At 36.9% G+C, this 14,371-nt stretch overlaps 1 protein-coding gene across 16 annotated transcripts in view; it reads right to left on the bottom strand.

Moving 5' to 3' along the window:
* mtd (TLD domain-containing protein mustard) overlaps window positions 1–14,371 on the bottom strand; it is a 1,050,893-nt gene that overhangs the window by 16,833 nt on the left and 1,019,689 nt on the right. For all 16 annotated transcript variants that reach the window (XM_081769482.1, XM_081769479.1, XM_081769474.1 and 13 more), the window contains one exon: window positions 3,519–3,678. In XM_081769482.1, the coding sequence (XP_081625608.1) occupies window positions 3,519–3,678 (160 nt within the window). The remainder of the gene's footprint in view (window positions 1–3,518; window positions 3,679–14,371) is intronic.

The raw sequence follows: 14,371 nt of genomic DNA, 5'->3' as shown, positions 1-14,371 counted from the left end.
TACATCGCAACACGTTATTTTGATCACTAGGAACCATATGAAGTGGTGGTACATATCAGCGTAAAGAAAGACGTATGCCATTCAGAAATGCAAATTTTATTTTAGAAATGTGTAATTGGTACGAAAGGGATTCTCCACAGCGCAGATAGAATGTTCAATATTGTCCAAAGTAGGCAAAAGGTAAACCTACACAGCGGCGAACGTGTTATGGACTGCCAACTTCATGGCATCTTGTATTCGGAACAACGTGTGCTGAGATTTATTTTCTTCAGGCTTCTGGACAGCCCTAGCTCCGAAACTGCACTTTTCCCTGCATGCCCATATCAACTGGATTTCTTATTTTGATGTAAGGAATCACTCCTTACAGAGCTGGTCAAACACTTGATCACGATCAATTTGTCGATAGCCGCTGAGTATCGATTAGATCGCGAGACGTTTTAGCAAATATGCGACATTAACAAGATGCGTAAAATTGGGACTCCAGGGAGAAGGGCACTCTCCAGTTCGAGATTTATATACATTTTAATCAATAGCTTAATAATATTCCAATGAAAAAGGTGATACTACTTATATAAGATGGTCTTGTCTAGAAATGCAAGGGCTCAGAAAAAAAAAAGACTTTAAAAGGAACAAAGCATTTTTTATTTTTTTAAACCACGTCTTTAAGGACATTTTGAGCTTATTCAACATTTCTACTTAAATGAAGAAATAAAGTTAGTTCTACCCCTTATTCTATTGTGAAAGGTAAAAAAAAAAAAAAACTTTTATTTTTTTTTCCGAAGAATCAAAGAAAGTAGGTTAATTGATAGGAAAGATAAAATGCAAATCAGTGGACGCAACGGGGTTTCTAGTTCCCACAATTTGTTCTAGCAAAAAGGTCAATAGTGTTAACAATAACTGTTCTGAAAGCACAGTAATTTCGCGGAAAAAAAAACTCACTTACAATTTATGGATAAAGTTGTTATGAACATTTCAGAAGGTAGGTATTTCATGTACGAGATTATGTGGAACAAATATATTATCTATATACATAGCATTAATATATTTATCTAGATAGGGAACACTGTGGCTCAGCAGTAGTGTGCTTACTTCTAGTGCGTGGGGTCCCTGGTTCGTTCCTCGTCCAAGTAAGTTTGTGGTGGACAACATCCGTGTTCTTGGATTTTCCCGGGGTGCTTCCGTTTCCTCTCATTCTCATTCCACCCATTCATCCATCATCATTTACTTGCTTTAATCATCAGTCTCCCTTAAACTAAAGGGCATAATCGTGAACGTTAAGATGAAAGATTTATTCTTTTCGTCTATTTACTCAGCATGTACTGAGATCGTTTTAATTCGATAGAGAGACTGTTAAAAACGCAATACCGAAGTTTCCTATCTCAAACATATTGACACGATACATAAAAAAAAGTAGTTCTCTGAATAATGAAGTTTACTAACGCGAAAGTAACATATCCAGAACCAAGGGCGCCCATGTTGTGGTTTCCAAGGGGAGGGGCAAGTGTAAGCGACGTTTCAAATATAGTTTCAAATTTTGCTGTAAGTAATGTAGAAATTCTATTGGGTTTTCGATATTCTGAAGTACAATTTCCTCTAGGGGGCGAGAGCCCCACCTTGCTCCCTTGATGGGCGCCCTTGTCTAGAACTGCTGTTAATAACTTTAATTTTACACAATGAACTTACATGGAGTTCTAACAGAAAATCTGAAGCACGCAATAGTATTCCCAATTTCAATAGAACGACATGTAAGTGAAATTTTATACCAAAACTAAATTAGATTTTGTATCCGTTTCTTGATTTATGATACATTTTCCGTATTTGCCAGTTTGTTTTACGGGTTGCCTAAAGTCAAACATAACTATGTATAATTGTCAGGAAACTGATCAAGTTATTAGGCAATCAAACTGACAGTGTTATGCCGAGTTGCCAACTTACACTTACCGTACTGGTAACCGTAGATACGACAGTTTGAAAATCAAGACAGGAATGAAAATAGTATTTAAGTAGTGGATGCTGAGAAAGATTTTTTTTTTTTTATTGTAGAATCTTGAGTAAGAAAGTCACAAGCAGAAAAAGCTAAAATTTCCATTTTTTTCTTTTTAGAAACTAAGCTTCTTAATTGAAAAAAAGATCTCTGCCCTCCCCTTGAAAAAGAAAATTCTTTTGCATCTTGAGTTTTGCTCCTTCAAGCAAAGAAAAAAAAAAAGTTTCCTTTCTTTTCTGAAGGTGAGTTTCAATCGAAGTACAATTACTGTATTTTGAACTGAAAGGTCGAAAACATACAATTTCCACGAAGAAAGGGAAGACTCGCAACTTTATGCTCCCTCTGTTGCTTTAGTGTCTGGTGCAAATTCATCTGGTACAGGAGTCCCAAGTCTAATTCCCGTTAAGAGTTTAAATTTGAATTCATTACTGCTTTCGAATTCAGTTTAAAAGGTATACGTTTCATATAGCCTCTGTATTGATAAGGAAATCTAAACTTCAACATACAATGTTCACTACTTTTATTGTGTCTAAGGATAAATGTATGTGCTTCTCGTACAACGCTTGTGTTGCTCTGACAAAGGCAATTTGGAGAGGCATTATTTTGAAGACTTTTCCTCTTAAAAGCGAATTACAGAAAATAGAAATGCAATTGTGCATAGGTAGATCACCTAAGGGCTGTGGTAGACTACCAAAGATTCAGTCTGAGGTCAATCACTAAATCAAAAAGGTTTTGGCCACCATTGGTCAAGTTCATTAACAACCTCTGACTAATGAATGGCCAGGTCAAAATACTTCCAACTAGAAAGTTGAAATGTTGACAGTGCAGACGACTTGAGTGTAGGGTACCCCTAAAGAAGAATTTTTGGAAACAACGAGGAAGGGGCGGGGGGAGGAAATAGTGACAATTATTAGAATAAAATGTCTGTATATCTGAATCTCTGAAGGATAGAGACATGAAACTTTGTATATGGACTTCAATTTGAAATAAACACATCTATCGCAGATTTTTTATACAATAATACAAGGGTGGAATTACGATTATTATATAACAGATGGATCATGTCTCGAAATCCTTTACGGTTAGAGACATGAAAATTGGTATTTAAGACTGTCCAGTTAAAGCAATTAAAGACTTATTTCAACGATTCTTGAAGTTTCTCTTAGAAAGGAAGAAAAAGGATGAGAGATTGCAATCGTTACAATAATATGGCCAAGTTTCGAAATCCGTCAAGATTAGAAACATGTTAGGGCTATTAAACTTTGTGTATAAACTCCTTCTTTAAAAGGAAGTGGGCATATGTCAGAGCAGTTCTGGAAATTCCGCTTTTAACTAACGAAGGCAGCAAATTTATCTATCTATCTATCTATCTATCTGCCTTCAAACAAAAACATAATAAGATAAATGTTTCAGAGATACTTATGCGTTATTTTATCAATACAAAAAACAATTGACGCTGACTCAGGTAACTTAAATAAACGTGGTACAAAATTATTACTAATTAAAAAAATTAAGCAATAATAATAATGTTTACCTTCTGCTCGAGCAGGAAGATGCCTACACAGCTTCTTTCTGTGTTCATCTGTAAGAATTTCAGTGGTGCCTACGAGATCAGGCACGAAGACTTCGAGATCTAGACTTCCCACACTTGTGCCGTACAATGCTCGCCGAAGCTCTTCGCTCATAGACAGGACCTGGGAAGAGATCAAAATTTACGTTAACGAACTATCATAATGAGAAGAAAATAGACAATTTCGTTAACAAAATACGATTAATTAAAAGGCTGAAGATGAGAACAGTGTTTTAAGAGAACATGAGAACAACTTTATTAAAAACTTGCATCATGCACCCGTTTTATGCACCCGTTTTATGAGCAAGTTATTAAGCAAACATAAAATTCCATCATATACAAAATGTCAACTAAAAATTACGCACATACTGATATAAAGAGTGAAACTAGAAAATAAGCTGAAAACTAAATACACTTTCTGGTACTTAGCTCAAGGAACTGGTGTTATTTAAAATTAGGATAAACAGTTAGGTTTAATGTGAGTATCTATCCAAGGCAAAAACACATGCAAATATAGCAATTTGACTTTAAACGAATACAAGATCGTTCTCTGTAATATTCTAGAAATTTTTTTTGATTTAATACAACATGTATACGACAGAAAATCTTTACTAAACTATACTCACTAGTTATGTCCTGTAATAAGTACTTATATGAAAAACCCAATTTCAGTTCTTTTGGAAATACATTAAGAGATGGGAATCACGAAGATCGGTTTATATATTTATGACTACCTGAAATATCAGTTTTTCGCACGGAGAGGGTACAGTTTATGCAAAATACCTGATAGTAAAGAAATAAATAACAGAGCAACATCTTTATCCTCTCATGTTATGCAAGCCCGCATAAATACGTATTATTGGTTGAGTACAGGGGAGGAGTTTTTAGAAACGGCCAGAAATGTGCATAAATCTTGATCTTTCCCCAATACTTCGAACCGAAAATCGAGAATACGGCTTCGTACGCGATTATATGTGATCTGTGTACAAAACATAGTGGCTCCAGGTAACTCCTTTGTGTGCGAAAATTACAAATTATTAGTAGTGGTAGTAGTAGTTACATGTCGAAATATTTTGGAGATGATTGGTAAAGAAGCGTATTTCGCCGAAGCAGTACAACATTACTTAAAATTGTGATGCACTTCATTGGAACATAATGTTCAAAGCAAATTTACAAGAGAAGCAATGTATTTACGCATTAAGATTATTTGCAAATATGTTTTATGAAAACGTGCGGAAAACATCTGAATTCATCAAAATTGTACTGATACATTGCCGAGTAGCCAAAAATAAACAAAACACTGGAATAGGTTTATATTCGCAACTTTGTTGTATTTATGCAGGGAGTGTTTTCTCCACGTAAGAACAATGGCAGAATGAGAACTGGATTTTGGAAACGCATACACGTATCTTTGAATTTAATAATTTGATACTGAGGAACCCAGAAATACTATCTGTTACCCTGTTTGAGAAAAATGAATTTCCTACTGCTTTGCTCCCTTTCAAGTGCTATGCTAACTCTTGACATACACAATTCTATAAAGTCATTTCACTCTCCCATCCCCGTAAACTCCAAAATGATAAAATCTTAGAAGAAATGGGATTTAAAGTTGACCTAAATTCGGTGTAGTTTCATCTAAGACAATTTTTTTTTTTTTGTAACTTTTTGCAAGTATCCCAATTTCAAATTTTGTAATGAGTTACTTCACGAAAAATCTGACAGCTCTTTTGATGAGAGAAAAATTTAAAATGTCACCTTGAAAGTTACAACCAAAAATCATCTTTCAATACGAATAAATAACAGTATCCTATGATGAGTTGATTTTAGTTTATCGTCCCTTTCAGCAGCAAGGCTATATGAGACGTGGGCCTACTGATTAACGTGGAATGCGAACCACATGAGCTCCCGCCGGGAATCGAACCCGGGTCTCCAACGCCAAAGGTACGTACGCTAACCGCTTAGCCACGAGAGAGCTCTGGTATCCTGTGATGTGCAATACAGATCGCTAACCGTGAAGTCAAATATGAGAAGAGAGAACTGAAATTGCAGAAACAATACGCTATTTAATTCTGTCTATCCGTAACTGCTAACTAAGAAACTGTATCTAAAATGGCTTCAATTTGTCGCTGACTGGCAATGTTTTCTTGATTTTTATTCACGATTAACAAAAGTCACGATGTACTCTACAAGGAAAACCTTAGTCAATTTTCTATTCCTTTCGCGGAAGAATGGTGAGTATGAGCTCAATTCTTCTTTAATACAAAACCACCACTTTTTTTTTTTTTTTTTTTTTTTTTTTTTTTACAGTAACAGACATTTTGAAGATGAGTATTTGCTGTTAGACATTAGTTTGAAATTAAAATGTTTGACACTAATTAAGGGGGGGGGGGAAGTAAACCTCTCCAACCCAAGATGATTCAGTGAATAAAAGATTCGCATCTTGCAGAATTTTTCCACACAATGACATTATCAAGTGAATTTTTCTTCATAAAATAATAATGCGTAGTATTATTAATGTTAAAACACACGGATTTTTTAAAAAAGATTCATGACAACATGATTGTAAACATGGGAATATTTATATGTATATTCTGGTTACTGAGTGACCTTTCTTTACGTAATATGAAGGCCAAGTTAGAAACTTCTACAGTATGTTAAACAGCCTTAATCCGCCTAAAAAGAAACTACATTCTTTCATTTCCCATTATGATATAACAACTATGCTTATTAGAAATGCAGAATAATAATATATATAAGTAACATACAACATAAAACAGAAATCCTACCAGAGCAACAGACTTCTGCTGAACTCCTGCTTAGCCGCATTGTTACTGCGTGCGACATGGGTGTGTGTGATCATTGGTTCTATTCCCAGTGGGAGCAATAAAATTTTCCGATGACAATTCTCCCGTGAGTTCTGGTGACGCCACGTGAGTTGAGAGGTACCGAACTCCGGTCCAGAAAGCGAGAAACAATGGTACCTGGGAGCAGATACACTGACCACACATCATCCAGTTGAACCTGCGCCACCTGGCTGGTCATTGCCCTTCTAACTATATTACACATACACGTATTATTTATATATAATACACGCATGAGAGTTTCTACGACACGGCAATTATTAAGGCTCTTCCATTATCTTTTTCTGACTACCCCATTGACGTGGTCCTACAGCTTAACGTAGGACGCAAATACTTCTTCCGAACCCTTTCATGCCCTGGTAAAAGGAAACAGCGGTACGCTATAAAGAGAATTCAGGTTCCCGAGCAGGAAGTTAAACTGGAGGCAATTTTTAATGAAGTGTTCTGATTTTACTCATCGGAGAGACCCTGGAAGTGTTTTCGAATCCGAATAAAGACAATTCTTTTATATTTTTCACGAATTATTTTTCGCAAAGCAATATTACATACCATCACTGACAATAATATTAATATTCCCTTTATACGTTCACTGACTTATTAATGCTGGGCTTCGTACTTGAGATGAAAATACGTACAACTTTTTAACACATTCATGTGGCTTTAATTTCTGCATTTCGTATTTTGTTCCCGAAGCTGTATTTTCGCTGTAATACGAAAGAAAACATGGAACACCCCGAAGGCACGTGATACAAATAAATCAATACTTCTATATCAAATGAATCACGCAAAGCTTGCATCGCAATACCAACCGAACACTAAAAGCATTAAACAATTATCAACAGCCAACTGCAGTTGCTGCATATCTGCTTGTCAGTGCAATCGAAGAATTTAGACCTACTGCGGCGGAATCATCTGAGACAAGTTTATTTTTATGATTATTATGCCAACGCCCTACTGCTTCTTGTGAGATCAGCGGTCAAGCAGTGCCGGGTCTGGTTCAGAGGAAAGAGTTGGGTGAGCGTTCGTACTCACCAAGTGGCATTGCGGCATCCACTCAGTGTCGTAAGGGGAACTGGGCAGCTAGCTGAAAGTAGCAAACTCTGGTCTAGAGAGCCAGCAATAACGGCGAGGGGAGCTGATGTGCAAACCACAGAACATCCCAAAGGTCTAAGTGCCACAAATCCGGGTGGTAGACCCTGGCTCCTAAGGCTTGTTGCGTCAATACTTTTGTTTAGTTTATATCATTTAATATAATTTACTATTATGTTTCCCCCCTGACGAAACTAGATGAGATCTCTTTCAGTTACAAGTCAATCGATATCAATAATAAATAAATCTGACTCAGCTACTTATTATGCATTACTGTATGCTACACACCCATACCCAGTTTTATATCAAAGGGCATGGAGACGCTAACGCAGCTATCGAACTACAGTGAAACTTCTTATCCGCACTGAGTTCCAGGCATACTTCCGATACGCGGAAATCCTAATAACGGACAAACATCAATAAAAAGGTCACGATGTGAAACAAAAATTTATTTAAAGTAACTTCTGTTCAATAAAACGGTAGCTCTAATATTTCATAAAAGATGAAAAATAAGATTAACGAAATAATAATAATAATAATAATAATAATAATAATAATAATAATAATAATAATAATAATAATAAATCCTGTGTGAAAGCTCAAAAAATGTAATTTCATCATCATTCACTATCATTAATCACCCACAATCATGTTTCATTAGTCTATAAGGGATAATCATGCGACGTAAAAAAAAAAGTCATTTTTTAAGATCAATGACTACAAACAAGAAAAGCACTATCGATTAAAATCTCTACTCTGGAAAAACCATTAAACAATTTTCAACGGTTTTTTATTTTTATTTAATACAAGAAATCGTGAATATAAGCCATTTCTCTTGATTATTGGCCACATTTGCCTTTTGTGGTTCCCCTCTGAAGTTTTGTACACATTTCTACCGGAAATGTAATTAACAGTGTTCACCGTTGTCATGGAATAAAGATCACCAGTGAGATATGGAATTTAACTCTTCACCGAGTGTACCACCAGCTTTATCATGACGGGGAGAAATAGCGCAGACACTGACGTGCCCAGCAAAAGCATCAATCAACCGTTGTTGATAAACCAAATATATGCAATACATGGTTCGTGTTGCAATGAATCCGAAGGTTGTAACGTACTTCAAATGTCAATGATTGTCACATTGAGGTAGATGCTTGAACGATAGTTTTCAAGCCTCAAATACATCTTACCGGATACACGACTTGTGTGTGAAGAACCTGAGTAGAATGCTAGTGATACCATGCAGTCAGAAGTCAACTACGTGCTATACTGCACGACTGCTTTTGGCAAGTGCCGAGGCAGAGTTTACCTCATATGACTTTTCAACGTTCTTTTTTGGTCGTGGCATTCATTAGCATATTATCTTTGCAGTTTTATGTTCATGATACCACGCAACATATCTGATTTTGTAATTTTCCATCCTTTTGATGTGTTTTGCTTATCGATACTTTATAACTTATCAATATTATTTTACAAACCCTCAACTCATTTAGTGCTTTTGGTAAATCAGTGATGAAAGTACAATGAATACATTCATTTTTGCAATATAGACTGCTATTTTAAGAATTTATTTTCCCATTTTGCCTGCCATTTTCGGTGTTATCTTGCCACAACTGTAGGTTTTCAATAATCACTAACAGATGGGAGTATTTTCCACATCTATTTATAGGGAGCAACAATATTAATTGAATCAATGGAGAATAATCTGTGCACTTTTGTGATATTTTGTACAGATGGTGATCAGAAAAATGGAAACACCTGTAGTTGGCAACACGTCAGATGTATGGGTTGGCAGTGGTGTCGTGGCGCCCGCAGCGCCGGACCGCTGGTGGTAGTGTGTTAAGGTCGGTCTCCATACTACGTCAGGCGCAGTGGAACACAGTGACCAGTGGCTGCAGCAGACGGAGGTAGTGTAAAATGGGAGACTTCTCAGATTTTCAAAGAGAGCAAATTGTTGGTGCGCGGTTATGTGGAGTGAGTGTGACGGCAGTGGTTACTGTGTTAAGTGTGTTGCGTGGGACAGTGTCGAAGGTGATGGCGGCCTACACAACACACAGGAACACCACATCGGAGAAGCGGAACAGTGGGCGGAAGAAAATCATGAGTGACAGGTCACGTCGGGTATTAAAGCGCATTGTCACGCAGAACCGTCGTGCCACTGCGGAGCAAGTGACGAGGAACTCAATCAGCACCTCCCCACCCTGTTTCGACAATCACAGTCCGCCGCGAATTACATGACATGAACTTACGGGGTCGTGTTGCACGGGCCAAATCGATCATCAGGGACCATAACGCTTTCGCACGCCGCAAATGGTGCCGCGACCATGCAACTTGGACCGTTGAGGATTGGAAACGTGTGATATGGTCGGATAAGTCATCCTTCACCCTATTCCCAACCACGGGCCGTGTTTGTGTGTGGAGAACGCCCAAAGAAGCTTATGATCTGCAGTGTCTCCACCCAACTGTGAAACATGGCGGCAGCTCGGTGAAGCTGTGGGCCGCCATATCATTGTTTTCATTGGGTCCTGTGGTCACACTTAGCGGACGAATCACTGCCAACGATTATGTCGCAATTTTAGGAGACCACTTGCATTCTATGGTCCGAATGTTGTTCCCGGACAATGACGCCATCTTCCAGGATGATAATGCATCCATTCACACAGCTGGCGTTGTTGCAGCGTGGTTTGAGGAACGTCGAGATGAAGTTCAACACCTCCCCTGGCCCGCCCAATCCCCAGATCTCAACATAATTGAACATCTGTGGCCCGTCTTGGAAACACGAGTCCGGCGACGATTTCCACCTCCATTCTCTCTCACAGAACTGGCCGATGCCCTGCATGAGGAATGGTGTAAAATTCCACTTGCTACCATTCACGACCTCTATGCCTCCATCCCACGTCGCATCAAGGTTGTTCTGAAGGCGAAAGGTGGCCCCACACCATATTAATCTGGTAAGTTGCAATTTCGTTCAAGTGTTCCCATTTTTCTGATCACCATCTGTATCTTTCATTGTTGAGAGAGTTTTATTGCAAGAAGCATGTTTCTGAAGTGCTCCGTACCAGGGGCGTCATTTCAGACTTCGCTTGAGGGAGGTAGAGCACCACTGACAAGACTTTCACGTTTTTTACTAGTATATTAGTAGACAATCGACTAAAGTATATGTATTGCACAATGACGCTCCTGCTCTGTACAATATTTTATATATATATATATATATATATATATATATATATATATATATATATATATATATATATATATATATATATATAAAATTCAGAAAGGTGCACGAATTATTGATTCACTTTATCCTTGGACAAAATCTGAATATTAATCTCGAAGCTGATTCAATAACAAAAATTATTATCCCTCACTACGAAATACACTGGAAAGATATGGGATATGTGCTGTCATTTCTTGCCGACATATAAACCCAGAAGAGTTCCTGATTTTACCCCTGACAGCACCTCTCTCATTACAATTAGAGCCAAATCGATTCCCCATCTTAAATTTTGTTTACCTTCCCCATCACAGGCGAATAATCCCATGAAGTCAGTCCTCAACTTCATGTATGTTACTTCCAATTACCTATACACATTCACAAGATCCGGCAGAGGAGCTGGGCAGTTTTGAAACTAGAAAAATTACTAAATGTTCACGGCCAAAGAAAGTATTGGGATACATGAAGTTTACTGTATTACATTTTTATCTACCGCGACAGTTCAAGTCTTAGAAAAATGTTCTTCACATGACTCCCATCTGCTGCTATGCACATTCGGAGAGACTTTCAGATGTCTCTGATAGCACAGCGCAACATTTCTCCGTCAATACTGGCAATTCTCTCAGGTTGACTAATATACAGAGCTTATTCTTTGGATTTTACGAAGTCCTACAGGAAACTGCCACGGATGAACAGGCCATGTGACCGAAGAAGCCAGGGTATGTCACCAAACCTGGAATTTACTTGTCCTGGAAAAAGCTTAACAGCCATAGAGGCTGGAGATATGAGAGTCATGACTCCATCTTGTAACTATAGTTCTTGTTGATGAATCTAACTAAACCAATTCCTAATTATTGTGATGAGTTCAGTCACGCATTCTTCATCTTTACTTTTGAAGAAATATGGGTCAATGACACCACTACTACACACCATACACTTGCTCATGAACTGTGAAGTGACCGATTATAAACATACTTTTATTAGTGGTGATCAATATCGAACGTTTCGCTTATTAATACACCCATTTCAATGGAAATATGTTTCGTCATACATCATAGTAAGTCGTTTCATCCAGTATTTCCACCATTATTTCTGCAAACTTCTTTCGCTGGAAACAAGCGCCATCATTCAGCTCCAGCACAATCATTATGTTGTAAGCAAATTTGAAAAGATGTAACATCCGTCATACAGAACGATCCGAAATCTCTAACGCTATAGCATGCTCGCTAGCAGAATGAACAGAATCCCTTACTTGTTGAAATGTTTTCTGGTGTCCTCACTGTTCGAACATGGGCAGGTAAGGCCCTATTTGCAGAAAATGCTGTCAATCTGAAGTGCTGCACCAAGCTGGGGATATGTTACTGCTAGGTACACGTTAATGCGTTTTCAATATAGAATTATTATTGTCGAAGAATGCCTCCAGAAAAAGCGCCCACTTTCACATTTTACGGCGCTATGGTTACTAAACTGATGAACAATTTTTTTGACAGAGACTACGCATAAGAGTCATTTGAAGAACGGACATAGTGAGTAAAAACTGCTTACAATAAGCTGTATTTGTGCCCTAATACTTTTATTTATCTGTGAAAGTTAGTAAGTTTCCTATCCTCATTTCAAAATCTTTTAACTTCTCTGTTCGGCTCGGTATTCGAGGAAGGTTCAATAATTATTGTCTCCGGCATATTTAAAATACTTGAGCTGGGATGGCTGATGGAGGATATTGTAGCTTAATGTCTTAGATGTCTATATGCTAAATTTCAGAACCATAGCTGCTATATTAATATTCTTTTTTGTCCTTTCAGGTGAGAGAGGTGTAGTGTTGTAAATAGAAAAAAAACCGTTCGTATTTTTTCAGAAATGTATGTTTTTTTTAGAAAAAAAAACATTGCCTCTCGTTTTTTTTCTAAATTTCGTTTTTTTTCAAACAGTCATTTCTAATGCATCTTACGTCTATTTAAGTATTAAAAATCTGTATATAGGTATAATCACCGTAAAATGCAACAGAAATTAAACGTTAGATACTGATACACTACAAATATTTTACAATTTACATGAATGCCATACCTATTAACAATTCGGGTTTCAGCAGTTTTCATCAATATCAACTAAGAAATAAAGCAGAAATGAAAGTTTGTTTTCTCGTGAAAGCAGGCATTTAATAAGTACGAAATTAATGTCACAAACAGTATAAAATTCAAATAACTTGTCTAAAGGCAAAAACTAATACTAATTTGCCTAATAGTATTTTTCTAAATGTCATATATAAATAATTTGTGGACTAGATATATATGATATGCCGGCTCTACCATATATGCAACACGTGCATTTGCGTGGAGCGGCAAGTTTGGATGGTCCGGTAAAATCAGTCATAAGTATATTATTTAAATTAAATATTTCTTGTTGGAAACATACTTCATGATGATGGTAGTTACATTTACTAAGCTGACCTTCTATTTGAATACTACATTCATAAATTATGTTTAGGTTGCATTAGTTTAAGGCCACATGGACAATGCTAAAGCAAATGGTCGAATAAATCCGAGCACAAATTGCTTGATTGTTGTCAAATGCAAGAATTCAGTTCTGGAATAGTAGTGAATATCTATCTGTTCAATTTAGTAAGTTATCACAGTTTTGATATGACAACTAGTCTTGTTTTTGTCAGAAACAAGTTCCGTATCATTGAAGATAGAAACAAGTTTCTTAAAAAATGTTAACATATATTGAAGGGAAATCAAGAAATAAAGATAAAAGAGCTAGTTGCACTGGAATTGCAAACTGATACATTGAGATTGAAGCTCGATAGTGAATTCTATAAAAAGGATTACCATTTTTCCTTTGCAGGTTCGTTTGCTTTATCTTTCACTAACGTAATAGATTAATATTAAAAAAAAAAAAAAAGACACAACGGGATTGCATTTTTAGTAAGTATATTTAAGCCTTTCTGAGTGCAATTGCACTTACCCTCACCTTTGTTGTTCATGCTGGAGTAGCATACTTAAAATAATGACTTTTAACATTTGTTCTTCCTGGAGAAAGAAGGAGGCGGCAAATTATGGCATTGCATGGGGCGACAAATTGTCTAGGACCGGCCCTGATGACATGTATATAAAAGACATGAATATAGGATGACACAATTTGAAGTAATGCAGGGTGTTTCAAAATTAATATTTGGGTTTTGAAACTTTGTAGTATCTATTACAATTAACTTACAATTATAAATATTATATCAAATGAAAGAGCAACTCAAACAGTTTTGTACGCACGCATGTACATGCATTGTTTCTTCTGTCTGCCGTTAGAAAGAGCAAGCAGCAAAGATTTAGACTAGAGAGCAGAAAGTTTTTTTTTTGTGTTTTAATAAAGACTGAATCTGTACAGTGCAACGGTCTGTGTGAAGAATATTAAGGAGACGCTTGCAACTACGTCCTTATCGTTTGCAGTTGCTACAGGTCTAAAGCCTACAGACTACGGTTTACGTGTCAATTTCGCAAGTGAAATATTGCTGCATAACAATGAAGATTTTCTGGATCGTGTCGCCTTCAGTGATAAATCGACATTTCACCTAAGAGCTAATGTGAACGCTTATAATGTTTGTATCTGGCTGTCAGCAAATCCTCAGGAGATGGTACACTTGAAACGAGACT

Source organism: Thermobia domestica, chromosome 8 (assembly GCF_964235325.1).
Source record: "Thermobia domestica chromosome 8, izTheDome1.hap1.1, whole genome shotgun sequence".
Lineage (NCBI taxonomy): Eukaryota > Metazoa > Arthropoda > Insecta > Zygentoma > Lepismatidae > Thermobia > Thermobia domestica.
This window is presented reverse-complemented; position numbering and strand designations above follow the sequence as displayed.